At 41.6% G+C, this 12,156-nt stretch overlaps 1 protein-coding gene across 1 annotated transcript in view; it reads right to left on the minus strand.

The window, feature by feature from the left end:
* The window catches only part of dock8 (dedicator of cytokinesis 8), a 62,950-nt gene that overhangs the window by 37,550 nt on the left and 13,244 nt on the right, over positions 1-12,156 (minus strand). The window contains exons 3-8 of the mRNA XM_073465923.1: positions 9,661-9,836; positions 8,235-8,306; positions 7,642-7,750; positions 2,639-2,848; positions 1,267-1,352; positions 484-550 (exon numbers count right to left, since the gene is read on the minus strand). Coding sequence (XP_073322024.1) covers positions 484-550; positions 1,267-1,352; positions 2,639-2,848; positions 7,642-7,750; positions 8,235-8,306; positions 9,661-9,836 — 720 coding nt within the window. The remainder of the gene's footprint in view (positions 1-483; positions 551-1,266; positions 1,353-2,638; positions 2,849-7,641; positions 7,751-8,234; positions 8,307-9,660; positions 9,837-12,156) is intronic.

Consider the following 12,156-nt stretch of genomic DNA (forward strand, 5'->3'; position numbering starts at 1 on the left):
TGGGGTGATAAAGCATTATTGGACTTAGTAAATGTAATAATATTTACGCAATCTACTGCTTAAAGTAACTTAAAGTAATATATAAATGAACGCTTCACTTCTGTTGTGCATCACCACCCAATACTGCCTATGAATCACACATGTAATGTATTTCTTATTGATATTTACAGACCAATCAGAAAAGCTTTTGACCATGTATATCGGACCATGTATACCAAATTGAATGTTGGAGTTATAGTTTTAAATACAGCTGAGGTCACAAGTAGACCCAACACCAGTCTCCACAACAAACACACATAATGAGCTTCACCAAACTGGTATTTACAGTAGAGCTATTATATTGTAGGTTGTTATTTTGTTCTATCCCTGTACTGTAAGCGGCAAGGTGTACATGTCACACAAGTCTCCAGGGTATAAGTTACAACATGCTTTAAAGACAAGATCAGGAACTGTGAATACTACTGTGAAGCAACGTTTTCTTACCTTTTTCTTCTCTTTCAGGTCATACAAGGCCATGGTGGCAAATAAGGGCTCAATTTCAATCTCAAACCTATGAAGACAGGAGGAAAAGGAAATGAGTGAATCAATAATAGCAGGAGAGACGAATACTACATAGTCAACATTAATACTTTGTTTTTTTTTTCCTTTTACTGATTCTTTGCTATTCCTCTAGATTACTGTTGTATTGGGAAGCAACACGTTGTACTCCAGTAAGTGATGACATGTTTGAACTGAGGGTTAAAGGATCAGGGGCTGAAGTTGCCAAACCGCTGCAAGCTGAAAAATGAGTTGAACTAAAACATTTGGCAGTTTTATGGGTTGGAAGAGGAATGAGCGAGATCAAGAGCGAAAGGCAGAGAAACTCTGTGAGTGTGTATATGTGTGTGTATGTGTGAGTGAATGATAGAAAGAAAGAGACACAGAGACAAATCCCACTGAGAGAGGGAGGGACGGTGATTTTCTGCAGAACAACAACAACCTCTGCGCAGGAATCCTCCACTCTCTCTCCCACACTGCGCCGTCCGTCACATCTACTGCGAAGCCTTTTTGAAACGATTACGCAGTCGTGTTTGGATGTGACATGCAAGAATGTTCTGTATGTTAAACGCTAAACAAAAGGTCATTTTTATAAACAAGGGGGCGTCAGAATAACTTTCCTTTAATACAACTAACTGTTACTTCCCTTGACCAACTTTTAAGAGAAACACGAGCCAGCTGTTTAAACTCCCCCTCCCTCCTACAGTATTATGAAAATGTATGACATACTTGATGGCCTGGCATCTGATCAGGATGCGGTCTCCAGTGTGTTCTTTGGGGCAGTAAGGGATGGGCCGGATCTCCACTGCATCTTCCTGCAACACAATAGCAGAGAAAGTTTTCAAACTATGCAAAAAGAAATGGAGGAGTTTGTCTATATTTATGTCACATATCATATAATGCACAACATGGTGAAACTCATACTCTGCATTTAACCCATCCCAAGGGAGCAGTGGGCAGTGTACAGTGCCCAGGGATCAACTCCAGATCTTAACCAGTGCCTTGGTCAAGGCAGCTGACTGGAGAATGGTGGAAACCCGAGTACCCAGAGGAAACCCATGCAAGCACAGGAAGAACATGCTAACTCTGCACAGAAAGGCCCTGCCCCAGCAGGATTCCAACCCAGGATGCAGCAAAAGGATAATTCTCCACAAAAGAAGTGCCAGCTTGTTTAAGGTGATAACATTAGCGACTGGGTTAACTGTGCGCTCATGTGCTGTAGGAATTATCAGAAAAATGTTTTTTCCGTCTGGCGAGATCACGTGAATGCTCTCTCAAGTCAGAACAACAACTCGGAAAGTCTGAGAAAATGTTGGTACACGAGTTGCGGAGTTGACGTCATATGACGCTGAACCATGACGGGCGAAAGGAAACTTTGGGTTGATGGAAAAAACTTTTTACCAAAGTCATGTTTAAAATAGTCATTTTATCATTTCCTTTATTCGTCATTGTCACTCAAATACTGGAAACAGCTGTCAACGCGTTTAAATACTGAGCAATAAAATGCAAAACAACTTTTTTTTTGGCGTCCATGTTGCTCCCACATTCTGACATCACGCACATGAACACCCCGAAGTCGGAAGAGCGGCTTCCCAACACTGGAGATGGGACCATCCCAGGAGCACGTGAATGCATCATAAGGTCTGTGTAACTTGCCATTTTCAGCGTGCAGGTTGCTAGCTTGGAAGTTCATGTCGTTTCCCCAACAGACAGGGCTTTTGAAAACAGTAACTCAGAAATACTGGAAGGGGAGGAGAATGCCACCTGAAATCATCGGTCATCGGCTGGCTCATATTGACAGTCTAATGTACATCTGGTGAGCCAGACTAATGATTACCGATCTACAGAATGGAAAAATATACTTCTTTTAAAAGATGGTTGTACTGTTTTTATGTCTATGGTTATTGACATTTCCTGCATGTCTCACAAATATTGATTCATTGATTTTATATAAAGAAACCGGAGACAACCTCAGATCCCACCTTGAAGGCAAGATAGGAAAAGCATGGTATATTAAAGAACTCTCACCCACATGTTTCCTATATGCATGTATGCACTTGTACATTGCTTCATGTGAGCACCACCTTTCTCTACACCTTACCTCGTCGGCTGGTGGGTACAAAGCAAACAGCTCGGGATGTCTGTTCCCCTGCCGCGACTCCTGGTTGAAGCGGTCCAGCTCCTCATGGCTGCTCCAGGCCAGCAGCCCGTCCACTCTCTGGTCCGGGGTCAAACACCGCAAGTCAAAGTCAGAGGACGTCAGCGTGCGGCCAGAGTCATCACTCAGATCAGCCAGAGTCGGAGACTTGACCTGGGGGAGAAAACAGAGGGAGAGGAGTGAGGGTGATGACAGGGTTGGGGTGGGGGAGGGAAGAGAAAAACAAGGGATGAGAATAATATGGGGGTATTAAGGAAGAATATCCAGGGGGAGGTTATTAAGGCAGAGATCAAAAGGAAATGGGTGTAGAGTAATGAATACTTTATTAATGGATATTTGGTCAAAGCCTGTTCTTCCTCCACTCAAACAATATTATTTGAATGGGGTTTCAGTGAATGGAAAAAAGTGTTCCCCATGGCTTCGTCTTCTTCTTCTCCCACTGTTTGAATACATTTCAGAATCTGCCTAAACTTCACTATAGTGCACTTCAAACAACAAAATATCAACTCTTTCCTTCCACAGCTTTTTATGATCCATCAACATCTTGTACACTACATGGTTTTGTTGTCAGCAGACACAACACACAGCTAACGGCCATTGAGGCAGTCTAGACAGCTTCTGTTTTGGCCTGGAGACAATGACAGCCTCTGTACTCTTCTGATCGAGGCTTACTCCATGTAGAGAGCACACCACACAGGCTCATGTGTATGTTCCCTGTATGCCACAGAAAGTGATGTGAAACTTTGTGGAACAATGTTCTGCAATCTCTTCTTTCTTTGTTATAAACATGCAGTTTTCTTACTGTATTTTCATAGTACACTTTTAGCAATAAGGGTTCCAAAAGGGTTTTTACAGAACGGCTAACCATTTGCTTCTGAACCTTTTTTGTTTTTGTTTTTTTGTTTGTTTTTTTTCAAAAAAGGGGTTCTCCCCTTCTTATACAAGACTTTTAAATAAATGTGTGACTTGTGTGTAAATGGTTTATCAATTTAAACATTGGGTTCTACATGAAACGCTTCGAATTTAAATAAGTTCTCCATAGAACACCTGGTTTGTTGTAGATGACACCCTCGGAATATAAAAGAGTTCTAAGTGCAACTACTTCGTTGGGTTCTTATTAGCACCCTTAGAAGGTTAAAGGGTTCTGAATAGACCTCACAGAGAGAGTTCTGGGTGGAACCATAACAGCAAAGAAAGGTTCTCTGTAGCACCTCTGTAGGAGGTTTCTGGGTGGAAGCTTTCGGATGGTTCTAGGTAAAACCTTGTGTTGGGTTCTAGGTAGAAACCTCTAAAAGGGTTACAGGTGGAACCTGTATAAAAGGTTCTACTAAGAATCAAAAAGGTTCTCCTATGGGGACATGCAGAAGAACCCTTCTAGTTAGCCCTTTTATTTCTAAGAGTGTGCAGTACACAAAAAGTCACCAGAATGCAGGAAATAAAGATTGAATTTTGACACACAATAGGGTCGTATGAGTTACTCATCACTAGTGATATCAGTACATTGGACATTAGCTGACGAAGTTCTGTAATCAGAGATCTCCCAGCAGGCCGGACAAAAATGAAGACTGCAGATGTGACTTGTTGACCCAGAGACAGGATAGCTCTGGAAAACAAGCTCGCAACATGCTGCATTTGAGCTTATCACCTTAAAATGAACTCACTTACAATAACAGTGTAATATGCAAATCAAATGTATCCTCCCAGACACCCTGCAGTAATATCTGAGAGGAGAATTATTAAGCATCAGATGTGCACGAAATATGTCTACTGCTGTACATCATTTAAATATTTATGTTGCCCTGTGGCTTCTGTTAGCTCCACCTTGTTTTCTGCTGTTTTGGTTGAAATTCTTACATTCAGCAAAAACCCATGTATGGATACTACCATCCTCCATCTACCATCCTCCGCCTTGTACTAATCAGTGTTGGTGATTACACAGTTCCGTGAGCACATCACAGGTGCTAATCAAAATATTACATCGCTGCTGGTTTTATAAGTTCTTCAATTATCCGCCATTGAGGGCGCCTGTGGAGAGTCTCTTCAGCCTGAGCAGTCTGCTGACTCTGAGGAGGAACAGGTTTGAGCGTCTCCTCCTCATTAGATAGAACCACTGCCTCAGTGATGAACACATCAAAGAAGCTGAACTAGTCTAATATAAAGCCATGGTTCAGAGAGCGAGCAACTCGGGTGAGTCTGTTTGTGTGTGAATCATTAAATGCGCCGTTCAACGTGTTTCTTCATCTAAAGCTGTTAGGAATGCCAGTCTAGCATTATTCATATTTTATTTTAAGGCGATTAATATTTGTACTAAGCTGCGTTCAGATGGCCAACATCTTTTATTTTTTCTTGTTTTCTATATTGATGTATTTTTATTTTGAGGCAGTTAAAGCCTTCTGCCTGTGCCTTCCTTTGGGGAAGCAAAGGCACTTAATACTTTTTCAGCATCTTCAAAACTTCCTCGCACTAGTGGCTTAAAGTCACACAAAAGCACATAATCTCAGGTGTCATTTAATATATCAGGAGCTTGGACTGTATTCAAATGACCTAACCGGAGCATACTCTGCCCATCAGTTAGAGGTCTCTCAGGCTGGCACTGGCACCATATGGAATTACTCAGACTGAGCTACAGGGCAGGGCCTAACCTCGCTGCTCCCATGCTGCATGCTGCTTTGAACAATCCCGACTGCCACCCCTCTCTTCTTGTCTCTTTCATTTTCCATCCATCAATCTCACATCCCGGCTCTCCAACCACAGGCAAGGACTGACCGAGCTTCCACCCTGGTGAGGCTTCACCCTGTTGGGGCTCTGGGGGAGCATCACACCATGATCCCAGGGCTATTGCTAAACTAGATTGGACCACAGAAGAGACCCCATTAAGCGCTGAGGGACAATAGTGCTGTTCTTCCACTCTCTGTCACCCTCTTTCTGGCATGTGGATCATGGGAAGCCCACAGAGGTAATAAGGGCCTTTTGGTTTGGGTGATTAACCAGAATTGGCAAGGATGGAGTGACAGGAGGGGGCTGGGGAGCCTGGCTGGGTGACTGGGAGTGGCGCTGACTGGGACTTGGATTGGCCGGGACTGCCTGATGCTGGGAGCTAGGGATTTGGCCACTCTGACAGAAAAGAGCAAGAGAGGGAAGTGAGAGAGGATGGGAACTTGGCTCGAAATAATGTTAGTAGAGTACTGTGGCAGGATTCATAATGAGAGTAAAGGACTGAAGCAAGCAAACGTAAGCTATTGATTTAAACAGCAGAATAGGAAAAAATGAAATACAATATTTATTTAATCACAACATCTCTGACTGTCTGGCTCAACACATAGAGGTGATGAGAGTTACTGTATAATACTCAGGTTTAGTTCTGTGCAAGCCACACTGAGCAAACTTGAAAGAGCCACCGCCACAGTGGACAGAGTGATAGGAATAACAAAACCCTGTTGTGTTCACTCCAGTCTCCCACTCCTCCCTCACACTCCACATTCAGCACTGTCGTCTCCTTCCAGCCTCGATCAGTATGGAGCGCCACACCGCTCTCACTTAATGGTCTTCCTCTCACAAAAGACGCTTCAACTAAGTGGAACATATTGGCATTCAAGGACAAAGTTGGAAAGAAGCTTTTTTCTTGTTGTTCTGCTTAGGAAACAGCGTTTGTCATTTTGGGAAACGCACTTATTTTTCATTCTTGAAAACATTAAAGGAGACCGATTGTGCTTTTTTTTCGTTTTTTCCTTTCCTTCAGTGTTTTATATAGGTTATTGTGCATGTAAAAGAACTTGAAAGTTAAAAATGTCCACAGCAACAGAAGCTCCTCTCTCCCACTGAAAACACTGCTCCTGAAACGCCTCGTCAGTAGTCCCGCCTTCAATTCTCTGACTTTGTGACATCACACTGTGTCAAAGAGTCACACATATGCATCATCTAGTTCGGCACATAAGAACTGATTTAGAACAGCTGCTCTGTTGTTGTTAGCTGTGCAGAGTCAGGCATGTGTGAGCTGACCAATCAGAGCAGACTGGATATTCAAGAGGGGGGGGCCTTAAAGAGACAGGAGCTAAAACAGAGCCTTCCAGACAGAAGGGGAATACAGAGCTGCAGCACTGGACAGTATGAGAAAACCGATGTGTTTTTTTTAACTTTAGCGCATGTAAATTTGCATAATATGTTTAAAGATGAGATGACCATTCTTGTTGAGTGTAGGGACGGAACAGGGAGGTAATTAGTTTAGCTTAGCATAAAGACTAAAAGTATGGGGAAACAGTATTTTTTCTTTTGGCCTTTATCATTGCTTTATTGGATAGGACAGCTTGTGTAACACGAAACAGGGATGGGCGAGAGGGGGGATGATGTGCAGCGAACGCCCACAAGTCAGATTCGAGCCCTTCACCGCTGCGGCAAGGACACGGCCTCTGCGCTCCACCAATTTAGCTACTGGGGCTCCCCGGTATTCATATTTTTTTAACCTTTATTTCTTCAAAACATTCTCTCAAATTTAGACTCTTCAATTTATGGAGTTAAAACCAATGATGTATATTTACTGTATTGTAATCATTTTTTTCGATAACTGTAACATTTTCTTTTTTTTGTTCTCACTTTAATGGAACCTCATCAAAATCCCACACTGTTTCAACAACAACAAACACATGTTGAATTAGATCTGATAAAACGGCACTGTTACACAAGAGCAGACTGACACAATAACTACAACTGAAGAAGAAAAGAAGAGAAGCATTGTTCCAGTGTAGCAAGACTGGCTGTGAAGAAGGCTAACACTTTTCCTTTATTGAGTAACAGATTATCTATAAAGACACAGGGTAAATAAAACTTGTTAGCATGAAAATAAGTTAATGTCTCGGGTTTGAATAAGGATGTTAGAAAGGTTTTCTTACACTGAAGATTTGTTGGTTGATGTCCAACAGAAGGTGACTGTGTGTGTTTGCAGCTCTTACTGTTTTCTCTGGGTTTTCTGGCTGGACGTCGGACTCAAAGGTCTGTTTCCGAAGGAGTTTGTGCAGGCCCGCTCGCTCCGAATACGCGCTCCAGCCATCCCCCTGGCACCTTCACACACACACAAACACACACACACATCACGGACCCAGACAGGGACACATACGTTAAAAACAACATGCATGTCTACTACTGATACACCTCTGCACTACTAATCAAATTAGATAACAACAAAAACAGAAGCCTTGGGCAACATAGTCACAGTGTATGTGTGTCGAGAGAGATAGAGTGAGCACTACAATGTATCAGACTGGAAATCCCAGTGTTTCATGTTTATCAGGCTCTCTCCGACTTGTTTCCTGTTTCGCAGACACAGACAGTTGGCACCTGTTGCACATATGTGAAAGCTAAAATAACAGTCAGAGTTATTTCTGTGATTTTGGAAGGTCTGAGATTAAAAAGAAATACAGCTTGTTATCCATTTCTACACTACGAAAATAGATTTGTCAAGGTATCTACTGTGTGCGAAAGCAAACAGCGTTGAGTCTTAAACACTTTGACTATAACAGTTATGTTTCTGCAGGCGACGATTTACCTTCTAGAGACAACAAGCCACGGCTGGATGTAACTCTTCACGCAGTCTCTCACATGTGGATCCAACTCCAGTCTACAAAGAGAGGGACAAGGAGGATAAGAAGTCCTGTACACACATTCTCGTGCAGACATGCAAACATTCACAGACAGAAAAATTACATTCCTCTTCTATCTTAATCTGCACATCATGGTCAAGGTGTGGGACGAGTTAATGCTTGGAATAATCTAAGATAACACAAATCGACACTCGTACTATTCTACTTATCCTGCAACTGCAGTGATTCTCATAATATATTAGAAATCATTTTAACGATAATAATTTAGTACTGTCTTTTATTTATGCTTCTGATCTTATTGTCATACTTGTCATAACAGTCATTACCATTTCTTTACTCCTATAAGGCGTCGCTTATTTTGTTTATCTTTTTGTCACAAACTCAGATTTAAAAAGTTGCGAGATATTGAGTACAAAGACTAACTTTTCTACATGGACTTGGGAACCTGAGGACCACCAGTGAGATGTTTAGATGTGAAACTTTGGCTGTAAGCAAAACAAGTCTGCAAAAAAATTCCTAGAATGAGGATTTAGTAGTTGAATGCATGAAGACTGTTGTTTGAACTAGCAGCAGGATGATGAAAATGGGGTTCAAACATCTTCTGTAATCATTCATTACTATTTTAGATCTATTCTGGACATTTTTTGTCTGTTTATTGGTGTTTTTAACTGCTTTTGTACATATAGTTTATACATTTATTAGTGCAATGGAGAACAGAGACACAAATTCACAAATTCACAAAAAAACACACGGATATCACAGATATCACTGTAGCTATCCGTGTTATCAATTACCAGTCATGGGCTTTTCTTATTAAAATAGCCAATAAAAAGTATCCATATCAAGTAGAACATATTCACCTTTCCTGTCACTGAAAATCTAGTGCTTTATCACATCTTTCTGTAAGGGGGAAGTGAGCTGGATATTTACCCTGTTTCCAATTTAACTAAATCATTGTTTGTGCTAAAAATGTCACAAAACGCAAAATGAAATTGGTTATTTGACAGCTGCTATCAAAACTACAGTGAAACTTCCAGAACTGGGTCTGGTTTGAGTTGCTTCTGTAAAACCTCAGACAGCGTTTAGAATATTTTAGTACAATAATGCTTAGGCAGCTCCAAAACACGAATGCTCATGAATCTGGTGCCTGTCCACATTGATAACAGGATGGATTTACAGTAGGAAATAGGAAACATCTTGGAGAGTCTCAGCTTTGAGTGCAATCTGTGTAATATTTTGTCCTCTCTGGACTACTTTTATTTACCAAACAGGTCTAAAAGCTTGCCAATTTCTTATAGATTTTTTTTTTTTTTTTTTTTATCAGAGTATGTGGATTCTTTTGTGGCTAATGCCAGGTATCCTGTGACCCACCCATCTTCAGGGACAGAGTGTCTAACAGTGCGACACTCCTTCTCCACCAGCTCCACGTTCAGGTCATCGTCGGGGAAGTCTCCAAGTTCCTGCATCAGGGCTGAATCTCCACTTCTTAACTGTGACATGAGGAATTCCTCCAGGTCCAAAGGCTCCACTGCGTCATATGAGTGAGGCTGCATGAGAAAAGGGTGGAGGAAGAAGGGAAGAGTTAGGACACATATCACCAAATATTCTAATGAGTTAATATGAATTATTTGTCAGGAAAGTATGGATGTAAATCATGTCAAGCCACTGCCTCAGAATGGAGAAGCACATGTGTGAGAAGCTATAGGGTGACTGATAGGTTTATACAGTCCTCACAGTGCAAAGAAGTACTGAGGGAAAAAGTGGGAAGTGGGAAGGGAGGTGGGACCAAACATGTCGAATCATGACTATTTTCTAATAGCTCATACCTGACAAGGAACAAAAGATTGGAGCACATACACAAATAGAAACTGGAACAAACTGGCCTGTATCAGACAGCCAGGCTTTTTTCTCTAGGAACTTATTTTTAGACAGAAACTCTCTGCAGCCTGCAGAGATACAACTGATCAAAGGCAACGCTTTAATCACTTTTATGTACAGTGCAAATGGGCTGAAATTTTCATTTGGGTCTTGGAATCAGTACATATTGTTCAAATCATCAATGCCCACGATGAAATAAATTCCTGCTGGCACTTAAAAGGAACGAATAGAAACACTTTTCATCATTAGAAAGAGCTCACAGGGGGGAAAAAAAACACAACTGATGAGATAACACGTCCCCTTTGTGGTGCCCGGCTGGCTGTGGTTGTAAAAGAGGAACCTGCATGGAGCAGGTGTTTCTCTGAAGAGCTGCAGCAAACTAGGCAGACCTCCAATCTGATTATAGTCTGCGGGCTGCAGCTGCTGTAGGAAAAAGCTTGGAAATAAACTTACACCACAATATCACGCTGAACGACTTTCCTAATAAATATAAATTAACTTATCAAAGTCTTTCAACATATACGGCGCACAGTGTTAGGAGAGAAAATCTGCCTCAGCACTGTCCAAAAATAATATTTAAGCTTTTAAATCGTGCACACGTGAAGCATTTGCATGACAAAACAGAGAGAAAAATGTAGAGCTTATCCAGCTAATGGCAGAGACAGTAACAGATAACATGTACGCACAGAAGAGGTTGAGATAACTGCAGCAACAAGGTGAGTCACTACTCAACTTTTAAAACAGAGCAAATTCCATTTGCCTTCAGACGTGTTTTTGCACATCAATCCACCCTGAGGGATATTTGTCTTCGCCGAGCAAACTGTACCACATGTGTATTTAAGGTTAGCATGCAACACAAGAAGAAAAGAACACACAGAAAGCCAGATGGAACAGCTGTATCATGATTATTTTTAAATGACAGCCCGATGAAACTTTAGACTCCTCCTTTCTGTAGGGAAGGCGTGACCCTCAACAGAGTCTTTACAGTGGCAGCCTTTATCCTCCATATGTTTAATTCTCTGGCTCTCTGCCTCAAAGGTTCAAACAATCATTGCAGCGCGGCCTCTTTTTCTTGTTTAGTGTGGAGGCTAACAAAAACAAATGAATGCAAATCTATGCATGCCTCTGATCAGCGCCTGCTGCTCTGTGGAGTCATGAGAAAACCTCTCCTTGCCAAATCAACAGCCAGACTTTCTATCATCTCACTCCTTGGTGATCATAAAAGGTGACAACTTTGCAACTATCAATGAGAATGGAGTTTTTATTTATCCGTAGGAAGCAGTGTGATCTGCAGTTGATAAAATTAAGTGCAGACACATGCAACAATAAACAAATCAAATAAGCTTTTTTGATTAAATTACACACACTTAAAGCCAATAACTGTTAAATAAATCCCCAGTTGAGCAACATTCATCCATTAAAAAAAAAACTAAATGCATCTGCCAACATCACTGTTCTCAATGTGCATTTGCAAAAAATGGGCAGGGACGGAAAACAGACAAGTAACAAACTCATTACAAACAACGCTCTCACAAATTAAAGCCACACTTGACCTGAACCAGCATATTTAAGACAATCAAGTTTGCCAATTATCTCATTCTCAAAGTCTCACTAAAAGATAGCTGTGCAGATACGGACACTGGAGACTTACCCGGCTGAAACCTGAAATCTGCACCATAAGAAGGAAGTGAACAAAATGGCGCACTCCGGATATAGGAACCTACAGGGTGCACCTACTGACGCTGGGTGCTTTTTGTTGAAACTAAGCCACAACGCAGCGGCGCATGGATCCTCTTTAAATTGATCCTCATATTCCTAGAAGCTAAGAACTCCAGCTGATCTGAGAGGAAACGATCAGCATTAGCAAAAGTGGAGGAGATTTTTTAAAGCCAGTCAAAATGAACTATGAAAATGAACCCACAGAATGTTTTGAAGCAGTTCCAAGCGTTCAGACAGAGTGTCAGTTTAGAGTTGGAGGGGGGAAACCAC

The sequence above is a fragment of the Pagrus major genome, chromosome 5 (genome assembly GCF_040436345.1).
Source record: "Pagrus major chromosome 5, Pma_NU_1.0".
Taxonomy (NCBI): Eukaryota; Metazoa; Chordata; class Actinopteri; order Spariformes; family Sparidae; genus Pagrus; species Pagrus major.